We start from the raw sequence: 14,857 nt of genomic DNA on the forward strand, positions 1-14,857 counted from the left end.
AAGAAATGCTAGTTAGTGGTGGTGGCGGGGAGGTGGCGGTGTTCGACATCAATTTTTGCCTTCCTTCCGAGGTTGGCAATTTTTCTTTGGCCACTTCTTAAAACTGGTCATTTTCAAGGCATCTGAAAGAAAGGGATCACAAGTGAATTTGACATATACAAAGGTTTCCCGCCAAAAGACTTAGAAAAATTTTATTGTAAAATATGATACCAAACGCGCATGCGTGCATTTAAGGTTGCACCACAAGGACGAGAGCTCAAAAGTCTCGCTATAAGTATAAAACAAATGCTAGTTATTGGTGGTCTTTTCTCTTTTGCCTTTCCCCACACTGGTCATCTCAAAGAAATCTGAAATAGGAGAGAAAGTGAACTTAACAAAATACAAATAATTCCCACCAGTGAAGAGACTTACAATATTATTCCAAAAGAACATGTTCTTAACAACTTAGACTTGTAAAACTTAGACTTACACATGCAAATATTTCCCACCAGTGAGGAGACTTAGAATATTATTCCAAAGCACATGCTCATAACAACTTAGACTTATACAACTTATACATGCAAATAATTTTCACTGGTGAAAAGACTTAGAATATTATTCCAAAAGCACATATTCGTAACAACTTAGACTTACACAATATCTCCGAAATTTAGATACGCTTGTACTTGTGCCTGACAATTCAAAACCGGTCGTAGTAAGATTGCTTTCATAGACCTTTTCACGTTTTTGCACTTGAATTTTCATACTCTCATAGCGTGATTTCTCAGAGAGAATATTTTTTTTCACATCTGCATGTAGCTGTTCCTAAACCGGTGCGACTCAAGACCGATCGCAAAATATGCTTTCACCTTTGTTCACGTTTAAAAAGCAATGTTGACGTCGAACCAAGTTTACGGCCAAATATACAACAAAAGGCTTCAACCGGTTAAAATCTGTCTGGTTCTGTACCTAAACTTCCTTAAACACTCTTTAACTCGGGTTTGTTGAATGACTTGATAGGAACGAGATAAAATTACGCATAGTAAATACGTAAACAACACGACTTACCAGAGTTTGCCCATCGCGTTTACGGGATTCTTTCGATAGCGTGCATGATGTCCTCGAAAGCCATCTTCTCAAACTTTGAAGCTGCTCGCTGTTGAAGCCTAAAGGAAACAAAAAGTACAGTAATAAGAAGAGGTTAATCCTATCCGACTGTCACTGTTAACTTTGCGTATAAATTAAAATAAAAGGCAAGAACAAACACAAATAAGATGCAAATTGTGCCGTTCTTCTGCTCTGCGGTAGACACATCATGCTTTCTTTTGAAGTTATTTTTTTTCCAAAGCGCAAAATAATAATCAGCTCCCCTTTAACCTTCTTTACGACCACTAGTGATAAAATAGGATTTTATTATCTCAAAAGGTTGCGATAGCTGTAAATATGACAAATTTATAATTATTTGCCTGTTCCACGTTGTACATACTTCAAACCTGAGGATAAAAAATTTTACGTTTGTATCTCTCGCGAGATATAATTTCCCTCAAAACAAAACAAAAACTAAAACAGTTAATCGCAATAGTATTACTTTGTGTTGGCTGTTTAGTTACGTCACGCTGACCATTAGTGCGCGCCACTGGTATGCTTATGTCGTCAAGTTTTCAGCGATAAATCATGTTAAGTCGAGTTGGCGCAGTGGTTTAGTGCGCGCGTCTTGCTCCGGAATTTAACAGAGGCGCGAGTTCGACTATCGGCCCTGGCGTTTGGTAGACCTTTTTTTTCTTTTAAACCAGAAATAAATCGACCAAACCTTCTGCGTGTGCCATTTAACAAAAAAAAAAAGGCAGTGGAAAATCGCTCACATTAAAGGAAAAAGAGCAAAGAATTCATCGTATTTTACGTTCAACCATTACAAAAAAAAAAAAAAGAAGAAAAGAAAAACCGGGTACTTTTTCCTCGGATCATAGAGAACGTCGATATGACTTCTCCCGGCAAAACGAACTTGCTTCAGGGATCCAAGACTTTTACAGCTCGATATATTCGATATTCTTTGTACTAGTCTATACACACAGTTACGTTCAGCCACTGTCGATATATGAGGGGTTTCGTTATTCTTAGTACTGAAATTCCTCTGGCGCGCTGCAACTTGAATTATGGGCGCAGTAAAGATACATAGGAAATCTCAAAGAAGCTTTCAAGGTTGCTTTTAAAACACTTTCTATAAGATTAATAACATGGCTGTTCCGCCGCCAAAAGTCACTGACAGGCGATAAATGCCAGCTACACAGGCTACATATTGTTCCGCTGAGGATACATAACGAAACTTTGTACTCCGGTCTACACAGTAGCATCGATATGTTATTTTGAAAATTCTCAAACTAAATTGCAATTTCAAGCAACACTGACCAATTCGGATCCCGAACGCTATTTCAACCAAACTAAACGCGGGCGAAGTATAGTAACGCAGTGCCCCGTGTACGCATAGCGGATCTATTTTTAGCCATTTAAGTTCTCTAAGGGGGCCTTACCTGTAATCTGGCGAAACGGATTGACAACTTTAGTCGTTAAGTTGAACACCTTTGGTTTTCAAACCTGTGGAAGGTAAGAACATTATTTAAAAAGTGTTTCCTTTTCATTTGGTGGGTTGGTACTAACGCTAACTCAAGATCAATTTGTATCATGCTGATGCAGACAGTCTAACTTCAAAACCAGGCAAGTTTCTCTTTTGAACTGTTTTGATGTAAAAATCACTCTGTTAAGGACAGAGAAACACATAGGCCGGAGAGAATATCCTTGGTGAACCCTACTCCTTTGTGGGCCAGTTCTTATACTCATCTATCTCTGCTTTTCGTCTCTAACAACATTTTTCGCCAAAATACTATTCTTCTAAAAGTACATAGACCCTATTAATAAATGGTTACCAATTAAAAATTATTTTGCAAGAATTTTAAATTAGCCCAACTAACCTCGTTTTTGAGGTGATAATTCAAAAACATTTTTACTCTCAAACGAGGTTAGTTGGGCTAATTTAAATACACACAAAAAACTTTAAATTGGCAACCATTAATGAATAGGGTCTCTGATCTTTAACAACTACGACTTAAATAGTTTTGCATAGTGCAAAGACGAATATCAAACACTTTTATAACATCAAAGACCAGTGCGAGTAATCAAAAGAAATATCTCCTTTTACATGTGCGTGAAGTTTCGATCAAGCTACATTATCTTATTTTCACCTCTTGACGTTTCAATAAAGTTTATGACTATTGACTTAACCATGCACAGCATCAAACACTAAATCTATTTAGTTTTGAACGTAAATGTCGCGGTTAAATCGAGAAATGCTTTCGAGCCTGGATTTCGGGTTAGATTTTGAGTCAGGATTTTGAGTCAAGAATCGGTTAGCTTTCACCCACGTTAACTTGAGGTTGGCTTAGCTTTTCCGAACAGAGATGTCTCCACTTCTACTTCTCAGCAAATTTTCCTATTACTCTTTCCCAGCCAACAGACACATCACTAAAGAATTTCCACACCCTAAACACACTTGGGGTGTGGTTCCAGGGCTATATCTACAGTGTGCACACCTTCAGTAGCATGGGCTGGGGGGAGGGGGTGTTGCGAAGTAAGGTAAAAGTAAAGTCAGCATAAGGGCCAAGTGGCTCATCAGGCCGAAGCTTATCCTGGTTTCTGTAGCATGAAGCGACTAGGAGTATTTTTATACCCCCCCCCCTCCCTGAATGGGATGCTAGTCCATTGCAGGGTTACCCCCTGCATTAAATTTGCCGGTACCCATACCTGGGTAGAGAGGGGCTCTGTGAGAGTAAAGTGTCTTGCCCAAGAACACAATACAATGTCCCTGGCCAAGGGCTCGAACCTGGACCGCTCGATCCGGAGACGAGCGCACTAACCATGAGGCCACCGCACCTCTTTAGTTTCTGGCATAGGGTTAGTTTAACGAGGATGAGGCCCCTGGGTTTCCTAGCCAGCAAAATCTCGGCTGAATAACACATCTTTCAAGGAGCAGATCTCTTGCTACCCCTGATTTGACAACCGATCTCGAAATCTGCATTGATAATGTCGATCCCTCTTAACTGTTGTTGACATCTGTTTTTTTCCCACTGAAATGAATTAATCTCATAATAAAACAGCAAGCAGGTGACTATTTTTGCTCCATTACCTGATTAGACTGGCTAAAGGATTTTGTCAAAGATTTTTAATTGGGTAATCTTGAGTTAGTTAAATGAGTTGATATCAACGAGGTAACATTAAGCAGATCTCAAATAATCAAATCCACTGTAAATGTTCGCAACATAACTTACTTTAATTTGCCCCTCGTATTAACAGAAAATGTGAGAGGAACTTTTCCACCAGCGTAAATGATGCATAAGATTCAAAACATCTCGAACATTTGAAACTGCCCACCGTCGATACCTATAAACAAAAGCAAAAAATAAAAATGTTTCACCCTTATTCAACTTTTCTATCAAATTGTATACTGGTTGCTGTTTGATAACCATGGACCAAGAATAAACAGAAATAAGATGAAAACTGTCTAACGTAAACACATCTACCATAATTGTTTGTGTTGCACGTGTTGTACTACAGCAATTTAATTGATTAAAATAAAAGGGGTTTTAAAGCGACACAATCAGCTGGCGCACATGCGCATTAGATACCATTTCATAGCTAATTTGCATATCACAGAGACGCAATCCATACTGTTTTTAACCAAAAATTATAAAAATAATATCATGAGATGAGCGAAAGCACACTCAAAAACAGGTTCTTCAGTAAACGATTGAAAATCAAACAAACACTGTGAAGCTTGAAGCGGATTTCTACACGTACTTTGATTTCAGGTTGAGGTGAACTTTTTTCAAAGTGAGAAAACTAGTGTCCAGATCAGCACGGTCCCAAAGCTGACTGTGCCCCTTAAATAAATAGTTCTTGGGCGCAAATTAATAATTAATGCCACATTACCTTTTCTATGACCGTTACTAATAACATTTCTATTTAATGCAGTTGACAATTACATGCATAATTATTTGTCTGTTCCAAGATTTACATACTTGAAAGAGTTTATGAATTTAACGTCTATTAAACAGAACATTGCTCACAGATCGAAAGGCCACAGATTGTATGAGATACTTTGGAAATTCCAAAACTAAAATTCAATTTCAATCGACGACAACCATAAATTTACACGAGTTTAGGTCTCTAGAGTAATTATTATAACCAAACTAAAATCGGATAAAGGACATCATAATAAAGGTGAGTACCATATGTACGCCTAACGGACCTATTTTTAGTCATGCTAAAGTTGTAAAGGGAAATTACCTGTGTTCTTGTGAAACCGATGAAAGCTTGTCATGTTCAACGTCATTGGTCATTAGGTTGCATACCTTTGGTCTTCAAATCCTGTGGAGGGTAAAACATTTTATTTGAAGAGTATTTACTAAATTAACAAAATACATGAAAAAATTACTCGATTCTGATTGGCTGAGAGCAGTGCAGTTCAAGTGTAACACCAGTGTAAAAAGTGTAACACCAATGCAAATTACACATCGTAATTCTGGATTATGATTGGCTGAAATACAATGGCAAATTTTTTAAGCCAATGATATCAAATAAAATGATGACAAGAATTTTGTGCAGAAACTTTGAAAAAAGTTTTCTTGAATGAGAAAAAATGGCCTCAAGAAAGATCTTCTGGCACTTCCTCCACGTGAATTTTTTCATGTTTATATCATTAATTTTTTCTCCAATTTGCAGGTCAGCCCTAACAACAAAAACAAGCCATTTAAAGAATAAATAAAACAGCAAATAAAATTAATTTAATAAGGCAAAATGTACTCAGAATAGCAACTAATAAATGAGCCGAGTAGCCACATAAATTTACAAACTTAATTTTGGTTCTAAATCTGAGGACAGAAAAAAAAAAAAAAAAAACTACAACAGTACTAAAGCTACCTAAAGATCAGTTTCAATCATGCAAAAGATTGAAATTCATAACAAGGCATTTTTCTAGAAGACATTTTTTTACTGTTTATGGTTTATGTACGATCAGTCTCTTTCACAGACAGAGAAAGAAATGCACTGGAGATAATTATAGTTTTTTGTATGGAATCAACTCCTATACAAGTCACTTCTTACACCAATCTCTTTTGTAGAGTTCCAGATCTATTTAATTAGTACTTGCAAATAGTCCATATGTTCCTAAACAATTCTTTTTTAACATCTTGTATCTGCAATTTGGAATGCGGGACCAGTCAATGCTTCACAGATCAAGAAGCTCAGGAAGCGATTTTTGGTGGAACCAGCTCCCTTATGGGCCAGTTCTTACACCCATCTCCTGTGCAAAGCTCAAGATCCATTCAGCCCATGCACAAATTCCAATTGTTCCTAAACAAGTCTCTTTTCTTGTGCTGGCAATTTGGATGAGAGACCAGTCTATGCTTCACAGATCAAGAAACTCAGGAAGAGATTTTTGGTGGAACCAGCTCTCTTGTGGACCAGTTCTTACACCCATCTCCTGTACAAAGCTCAAGATCCATTCAGCCCATGCAGAAATTCCAATTGCTCCTAATCAAGTCTCCTTTTTTCTTGTGCTGGCAATCTGGATGATAGACCAGTCTATGCTTCACAGATCAAGAAACTCAGGAAGAGATTTTTGGTAGAATCAGCCCCTTGTGGGCCAGTTCTTACATGAATCTCCTGTACAAAGCTCAAGATCCATTCATCGCATACAGGCAGTCCAATTGTTCCTAAACAAGTTTTGCTTTTTAATCTTGTGCCAGAAATTTGGAATGTGGGACCAGTTTTTGCTTCACAGATCAAGAAACTAAGGAAGAGAGTTTTGGTGGAACCAGCTCCCTCCTGGGCCAGTTCTTACACTTATCTCCTGTACAAAGCTCAAGATCCATTCAGTGCATGCAGACAGTCCAATTGTTCCTAAATATTAAGTGTTTCTTTTTTAACTTGTGCCGGCAATTTGGAATGTTGGACCAGTTTATGCTTCACAGATCAAGAAACTCAGGAAAACATTTTTCAGTGGAACCAGCTCCTTAGTGGGTCAATTCTTCCTCCCATCTCCTGTGCAGATCAATTTTATATGGCACTACATATAGATCAAGAAACTCTGGAAGAGGTTTTTGTGAAACTGACCATATCCATATTAATTTTGTACATCCCTTATTAACTTTTTTTAAAGAATTGTCTTGTATTGATGGATAAATCAAATTTTCATTAACCCCTGATTGATTGATTGACTTTAACTAGTAAACAATCAATCAAACTGTTACAACAAACCTCATTATTATGACTCGCATATTTACAATTTTACAGAAATATATAATTAAAATTAGAGTCTGTCACACAAAAAAAATGTACTCAGAATAGCAACTAATAAATGAGCCGAGTAGCCACATAAATTTACAAACTTAATTTCGGATCTAAATCTGAGGACATAAAAAGGAATCATGATATTTTTTCTCAGTCAGTATACAAATAGTCACAGGACCAGACCATATCCATTCTGGGTTCGATAACTTCACAAAAATGTACACGTAAAAGTTGCAGTTATGTAGCTTTTTGTGAAATAAAGGATGAAGTTGGACAAATACTTAACTGAATGCAATTTTGTGTATCTTGGCATCAGGTCACAGAGAACATTACCACTTGTCATGAGCTCTTTTCTCCTGAAGGAGGAAAGCAAATGAAAGATACATTAAGCTGGATAATATTTAATCACTTCAAAGGAAAATTAATTACAGGCATTACAGGCTTAACCTGTTTAATCCACTGACTTTATAAGAGGACCAATTAATTTACAATAAATAATCATGGAAATATCCTCAAGGTGATTGTGTTCCATTATTAAAAAAAATTGATTACTCAAGTGAAGTCTTTATACTAAAACAAGAAGCCTGTGTACAAAGCATTCAAGTACAAAGAGCTTTTTCCGCATTCTGGTTGCGTACAAATTGGGAGTGAGAGCAAAAACATGGATGAAGCAAGGGGTGGTGGGGCTAAAGAACAAGGGGTGGCTTACACCTTTTACATGCAAAGTGATCATCATAATCCTCAACATGTCCTTTTCCCTACAAGGGAAATAGAGCCCTACATGCAAAGTGATAGACTTCAGCAATTTTTATGAATCAGAATGTAAGCAAGAAGTACTCTATGACATGTATGTACCATAGCAATTGACTTATGACCATACAGGTAGTTCAAGTGTAATCATAAAAAGTCTAAAACTTTCTGTAAAATCACTCCTTACAGCTTGTGGTTACACTTAAGATTTAAACATTTTATGGCATCACAATTTCTACTGGCTACAGGAGTTTAGTCTAGGGAAAATTGTGCTCGATTTTTTAAATAGCTGGTAAATTGCTGAATTATAGCAAATATTCGAATGAGATTAAATTTCGATAAACATTTCAAAATAAAAATTTACATAACGTTTCAATGTCGTCATGACATCATTATCAAGTGACAAGAAAATAATGGTTCAACAGTTTTATATATGCGGTGAGAGGTGTGATTGTTCATTAACATATTTGTCTAAACAAATAGTTTCGTGCAGATGGAATCCGATTGCGTGTTCAGGCTAGGCTTCTTCTTTCTAATAAACAGCATTTCGTAAATCAAACAGTCCAGTTTTCTGTTGCATTTCTTTAGGACGGAAAAATTATTGGCAAGGTCGTCGATGTTATAAAGATTCAAGACCTAAAAGTCACCGAAAACGACATTTTGGTATCCTATGATGTCACGTCTTTGTTTACTAATGTATTACTTAAGGAAACTATCGAAATGATCGCCGAAAAAGCGTTCTTAAACAACTGGTTTAATGAAACACACAAGTCAAACATCACCCAGCCTGACCTGATTCAACTTCTAGAAGTAGCAACTAAGAACCAATTGTTCCAGTTCGATGGCAAGCTTTATGAACAGACTGACGGAGTGGCAATGGGCTCACCTTTGGGACCCCTTATGGCAAATGCATTTCTCTGCTCCATCGAAGAGAAATTAGAACATGACAACAAGCTCCCAGAGTTTTATAGGCGGTACATCGATGACACGCTTGCCACGATGAAGGATGTGCCAGCAGCAGAAGCCTTTTTCACAACACTTAACAACTGTCACCCATCCATAAATTTCACAATGGAACTAGCTTCTGACAACAAGCTACCATTTATTGGTATGGAAATACTTAAGAAAGGTCACAAACTGGAAACCAGTGTTTACCGGAAGCCAACAAATACCGGCCTACTACTCCATCACCAAAGCCATATGGACAAAAGGTACAAGAAATCTCTCATTAAAACCATGTTAAACCATGCTTTTCACCTGTCATCCACATGGGAGTCTTTCGTGACTGAATGTGATCGCCTGAAGCTGATGTTTATGAACCTCAAGTACCCTGAAAGCCTTATTAACTCCGTCATTTCTCACTTTGTCACCTCAATGATGACCAAAGATCCTCTCGTGCCACCTCAACTACCTGTCAACGAAGATACTGTTCACCAGGTGGTATTGCCATTTAAAGATCGAACGTCGGCCGATGCAGTGAAAAAACAACTATCTGACCTGAGCAAGAAAATCGATCACACTCTTCAACCAGTATTCAAGAGTCGCAAAATCTGTGAAGATCTCAAGATGCGTGAACCAAAACCACCTCTACTTAATCAACAATGTGTAGTGTACAATTACCAATGTGATCTGTGCGATGCAGAGTATGTCGGGTATACCAGCCGGCATTTGCACCAACGTATTGATGAACACAGGTTCTCCGCAATCGGAAAGCATTTAAAGAACGATCATGGCCTTTATAACATCGACGACCTTGCCAATAATTTTTCCGTCCTAAAGAAATGCAATGGAAAACTGGATTGTTTGATTTACGAAATGCTGTTTATTAGAAAGAAGAAACCTAACTTGAACCCGCAATCAGATTCCATCCGTGCGAAACTATTTGTTTAGACAAATATGTTAATGAACAATCACACCTCTCACCGCATATATAACACTGTTGAACCGATATTTTCTTGTCACTTGATAATGATGTCATGACGACATTGAAACGTTGTGTAAAGTTTCTATCGCTCATTTTTATTTTGAAATGTTTATAGCAAATAGAAGATGAAATTCCATGTTCTCTGAGAAAAAAACATGCATGCATGAAGCCTTAAAGAACTGCTTCAAGATGCGAATGCATTAATGCAGTTTTTCTAGACCTCAAAAGGAATACCATCTTCTATTCATTTGAGAATAATTATAGCATACAAAAGTAAAAATATTTACCTCTGAGAAGGGGCAGTGATTGCACTGGCAACACAACATCTGGGACATGTACATGCTCTATGAATTTCCAGCTGTGCATCTATAAATTAAACAATAATGCATGCTCAGCCCTGAACATGATATACATGAACAGCAGCAGATGAATGTGTTGTAACTAAAGGATGACCGGGAGGTACATAGACAAATTTGGGATTTGAAATCTGGGAGCTACCATGAGCATTTTTCAGGTTAGAAATCTTGTGGTGACTATTTTGGGTACAGTGAAACGCTGTTTATAAAACAGTAACCCACTGGCCATGCAAATTTTGCTGTATTAACAGGGTGGCCATGGGTGCCAAGTCACAAATCCACAAGGCTGCCAAATGTTCTGGGGTTGTCCCAGAGGTAGGCAATTGCCCACACCTTGTTGGTAATTAAATTTTAAATGGCTCACCTATAGAATAAAGACATGAGCAAATGCCAAGCTATTGCTTGGAAGGGTTGGGGTGAACTCCACTGAAATTTTAAACTATACATCCACTTGAAGAAGTTCACTCCAAAGGATTGGCGGAGCTGATAAAATTGCGCATAACTGCAGGCTAGTTTTTGACCACGGCTAGGTGGGTCAACCCACCTATGGAATCAAGTTCCATGGCCTTAATATGTCCATCCAATGACATGTTCATTTCACTTTTCACATATTTTTATCCAAATGTCTCTGTGATACTTTGGCAAACAACTACTACATGACTCATACTCAAATAATATAAAGCAAAGACAAAATTTAAAATAATTTTATCATGTGTCAAAAAACCACTTCAAGGTGTGTCAACAGGAGTCTTGCATGACCCTCTTTATTATGTCCTTTCGATCAAAATGACATAATAATGACTTACAGAAACAATACCCACCTGTACAAAATAACGAAAACTGAAAATACATACTGAATAATAACTTAACTGAATAAAGTTTGCAACAATCCTATACACCAATATTCAAAATGCCAGTTGGCTTTAGTCATTACAAACATTGTAAAGCGCCATTGAGCTCTGAAAATGAGCGCTATATAAATTCATGTACATGTATTGTATTGTATTGTAAATGTATTGTATTGTATTGTATTGTATTGTATTGTATTGTCTTGTCTTGTCATGTATTGCATTGCATTGTATTGTATTGTATTGTATTGTATTGTATTGTATTGTATTGTATTGTATTGTATTGTATTGTATTGTATTGTATTGTATTGGGTATTTAATTTAGAAGGCGAAAAAGCCGCCGTTTGACTCGAATGAATACAAATGAGGACACCGAGATATATTATATATATACCAACGCTCTGCTAATGAAGCATTGTGACAATGTGTCACAATGGCATAACACCCTAAGGATGAGGTCACACAACCAATGATAAATACATGAAATTGCCACAGGTCGACATACTAGTGGCTATAAATTGCTGTCTGAATTGTTGCAGCTCGTCAGTCACACAAAAAACTACAGCGTGGAAGAGGTGAGGTTTCGTCTTGCTTGGCTGAGCGATTTGGAAGAAGTCGCGAATTTGTCAAGGGGTATTTACAAAGGACATGACTATCTACCACTTGAATTTCATAGATGGATGAAGATGGAGAATTGCGCTGTTATGGTTGCCGTTGTCAGTGAAAAACTAGTTGGTTTGACAGCTGGTTTTATTGTAGATGACGGAAAGACATGTATTTGACGAGCGGCGCATGTCCTTCCAGAATACTGTGGTTGTGGTATTAGCAAAAAGCTCTCGCGGGTGCTCGATGAATATGTCCGACACAATTTCCAGAGTGTTATCCGAGTGCGCTTAGTAACAAGGTACAACAACTTTAGCAAGAACTCACTAACTAAGCTGAAGACAATTCACCACTTCGAAGTCTTGTCTTACGATATTGGTGAGGAAGCACCTCATGCAAAAGAAAAGAGTCAAGAAATTTCAACCGTCAGGATTGCTAGATGTACCAAAGAATATATTTTAGATATTATTTTTTCTAACCCTGCAGCACAACAGCTAGTTTTAGACAGCATTCTTTTCTATGATTGTCTCCCCTTCAAGCTGTGTAGTTCAAATTTTGAAAAGCTGTTACAAGAATTTGAGAATCTCGAATTTTACATCGAGAAATGTTGCACCAATTCTTACCCGAAGTCATTCAACCTTGGGTGTGCTACCCCTCGAATTGATTACATTCACTGGACAATGCACATTTATGCTAGCAACGAATGTCTCTACCAAGCTCACCTTTTACATCAATTCAAACGTGCTTGTGAAACTATCAAAGGCCGTTTTATCTTTGTTTCGTCAACTCAAAGCGAACATTTGACTTCTGATGGAAGAATGCTGATGGAAGACAAATTGCAGCTTAGAAAATCAGACAATCTTCAGGAAATAAAGTTGTATGTTTTCAGTTAGATTTGCTACAGTAGGACAGCTGATCTCATGATTTAAAGAAGAGCTATTCCACCAAGTACAACAAAATTTGGTTTTCAGTAGCGTCCCTATTAAAATAATTATTGTAAGTAGTGTACATGTAAATCGCGATTAAATTAAAGTAAGGTTAGTATTGTAAGTTATGTTAGTTAGTATTGTAAATAATGTGTTTATTCTAATAGAAATTTGTTCTATGCAAAAAAAAATATTGTTTGATCTAGCCTTTAGTATTTTAGAGTTTTATCACTTACATTTTGTATTGCTTAGTGCATTTTTACATTATTGTCATTTCAAATTCACATGTCTACATGTAAATTTTACTCATATATCCTACACTGTCACTTTTAAGCCCTGGGCTTATACAACTTTGTAAGGACTTTAAGATGGGCTTATAAATGGAGGGGTTAACTATTTTGTTTTGAAACCTCGTATTAAAACGAATTCAAAACAAGGAAAGCTAGAGGGGGGCTTTCATCTGGGGGTGGCGGGGGGAGGAGGGGAGGGGGGGGGGTGGCAGAGGCTTATAACTGGATGTATTTTTTTGTTTACCGGTAGATGGACCTATAATTGGAGGAGGCAGCTTATAAGCGGAGGGGCTTAAAAGCAGTAGTTTAGGGTATGCAAGAATATTGTAATCACTTTTTAACTTGAAAATGACCTCATTGAGTTTGAACCATTGTTTTTTTGTTATCTTAAAATGTGTTTCGAAGAAACTGCCTGTAGTTTTAAAATGTTTTTTACACGTTACCTTCACAATGGATATCATGATTATTCAGTGCTAATTATTCACAACAACTATTAATAAACATACCTGCTATATGGTGCCAAATATTCAGTTGTCTTCCTGTTCTGCCATTCAGCTACTGTTTATCTTGTCTTTATCTGGTGACATTTTGAATCTCCCCTGTTCTGCTCTCCTTGGCCTGTTTCAATTCGTTCAGCCAAGTTATTTCTCACTTATCCAGTCTCACTTATCCAGTCTCACTTATCCAGTCTCACTTATCCAGTCTTACTTGCTGAATGTCTTTCTATGCATCAGCCTTCAACAGTTCGGTTATTTCTCAATGAGATTTTTGTATTTCCCTGTGCAATAGCCCCGGGCAATAGCCCATTTACGAGAGCATGACACTCAAAGCTTTTTCCACATGCCCACATGTCTTCCGCCATCTTTGTTTTTATCTCTTGACCCCAAGCTCACTCGGTCACAATGGCATCTCTATGTCACGTGATATTTTTGTCCCCAGTCTTAGCGGAGAAGGGTTGGAAAAGTCGCCAGTCGCTAATTAATATTTGCTTGGCTCAAGAGAGGATCAAGAGTTAGTGAAGTAATCCCCGCCATAGGCCTAATTCCCAAGTTAATCCTCATTAAGTTATTTTTAGCTCACTCCTGGTTTCAGAAATCTCGGGAGGGTCCAAAAACAGCCAATACTGTGACCCGGAGTTTGATCGCGTGCATTCGGATCCACCAGAAAACATCCACGCAACACGCTTGGTAAGATAATCCGCGAGAGAACTGGCGTAGCAAGCGTTCCTCGTACGAAGAGCTTTTCCGCATTCCGGCCGCGCGTAAATTGGAGAGAGAGCAAAAAAATCGATGAAGCAGGGGGTGGTACGATTTTTTGCCGCTCTCGCTCCAAGTTCTCCAAAAGTTTCATTTCAACTGTATTTTCAAATGTTTTATATGAGTTTCAAAACTTGTTTTCGACATTTGGTGCTGATAGAAATGATTTATTTTGAGAATATATTTAAAATAGTCGCACAGAAGTTTGTCTGCTAGATTTCCTTAATTGATTACATGATCAAAGTAAGTAAGTAAACGAGGAGTAAGTAAGACTTTATTTTACGAGGGTAACATTTGACAGTATTAAAACTGATAACCTAATGGCCCGCAAAAATTTGAAAGAAATAGTGACAGTCGTAGCAATATTAAAAATAATTAAAATAAAATAATTAAGCCTATATACATCGTAAAATATTTATAAAATGTTATAAAATGTATTTATAAAACACCAGCCAGTTTAATGAGCCATACTTAGCCAATTGTTGTTGACTTATATATGCATGCATGAACCAAAATGACTTAAATGTAAACAGGAATAAAAAAGAATTAAAAAGGACTTTCAAGTTTGTAGTTGTAATAGTTCA

The 14,857-nt window shown here is 37.3% G+C and overlaps 2 protein-coding genes, 1 long non-coding RNA gene and 1 pseudogene across 3 annotated transcripts in view; 3 read left to right on the forward strand and 1 right to left on the reverse strand.

Moving 5' to 3' along the window:
* Positions 1-14,857, forward strand: part of LOC145469714 (E3 ubiquitin-protein ligase TRIM45-like) — a 322,349-nt gene that overhangs the window by 24,713 nt on the left and 282,779 nt on the right. The gene's annotated exons all lie outside the window — the stretch shown is intronic.
* Positions 258-13,900, reverse strand: LOC145469833 (uncharacterized). Its single transcript, XR_014042376.1, has 8 exons — positions 13,524-13,900; positions 10,282-10,360; positions 7,607-7,676; positions 5,317-5,397; positions 4,299-4,410; positions 2,508-2,571; positions 1,048-1,145; positions 258-347 (listed from the first exon to the last, which is right to left on the reverse strand). It is a non-coding gene; the product is annotated as an uncharacterized LOC145469833 (long non-coding RNA).
* LOC145469768 (uncharacterized) lies at positions 7,813-10,270 on the forward strand. Its single transcript, XM_081453570.1, has one exon. It carries the CDS (start codon positions 8,791-8,793, stop codon positions 9,958-9,960), a length of 1,170 nt encoding a protein of 389 aa, XP_081309696.1. The 5' UTR covers positions 7,813-8,790; the 3' UTR covers positions 9,961-10,270.
* On the forward strand, positions 11,678-12,717 carry LOC145470359 (histidine N-acetyltransferase-like; annotated as a pseudogene).

The sequence above is a fragment of the Orbicella franksi genome, chromosome 15 (genome assembly GCF_964199315.1).
Source record: "Orbicella franksi chromosome 15, jaOrbFran1.1, whole genome shotgun sequence".
Taxonomy (NCBI): domain Eukaryota; kingdom Metazoa; phylum Cnidaria; class Anthozoa; order Scleractinia; family Merulinidae; genus Orbicella; species Orbicella franksi.

Bases quoted from the DNA above. Each gene is read 5' to 3' on its own strand.
- LOC145469768 (XM_081453570.1), top strand. From the start codon at position 8,791: ATGATCGCCGAAAAAGCGTTCTTAAACAACTGGTTTAATGAAACACAC.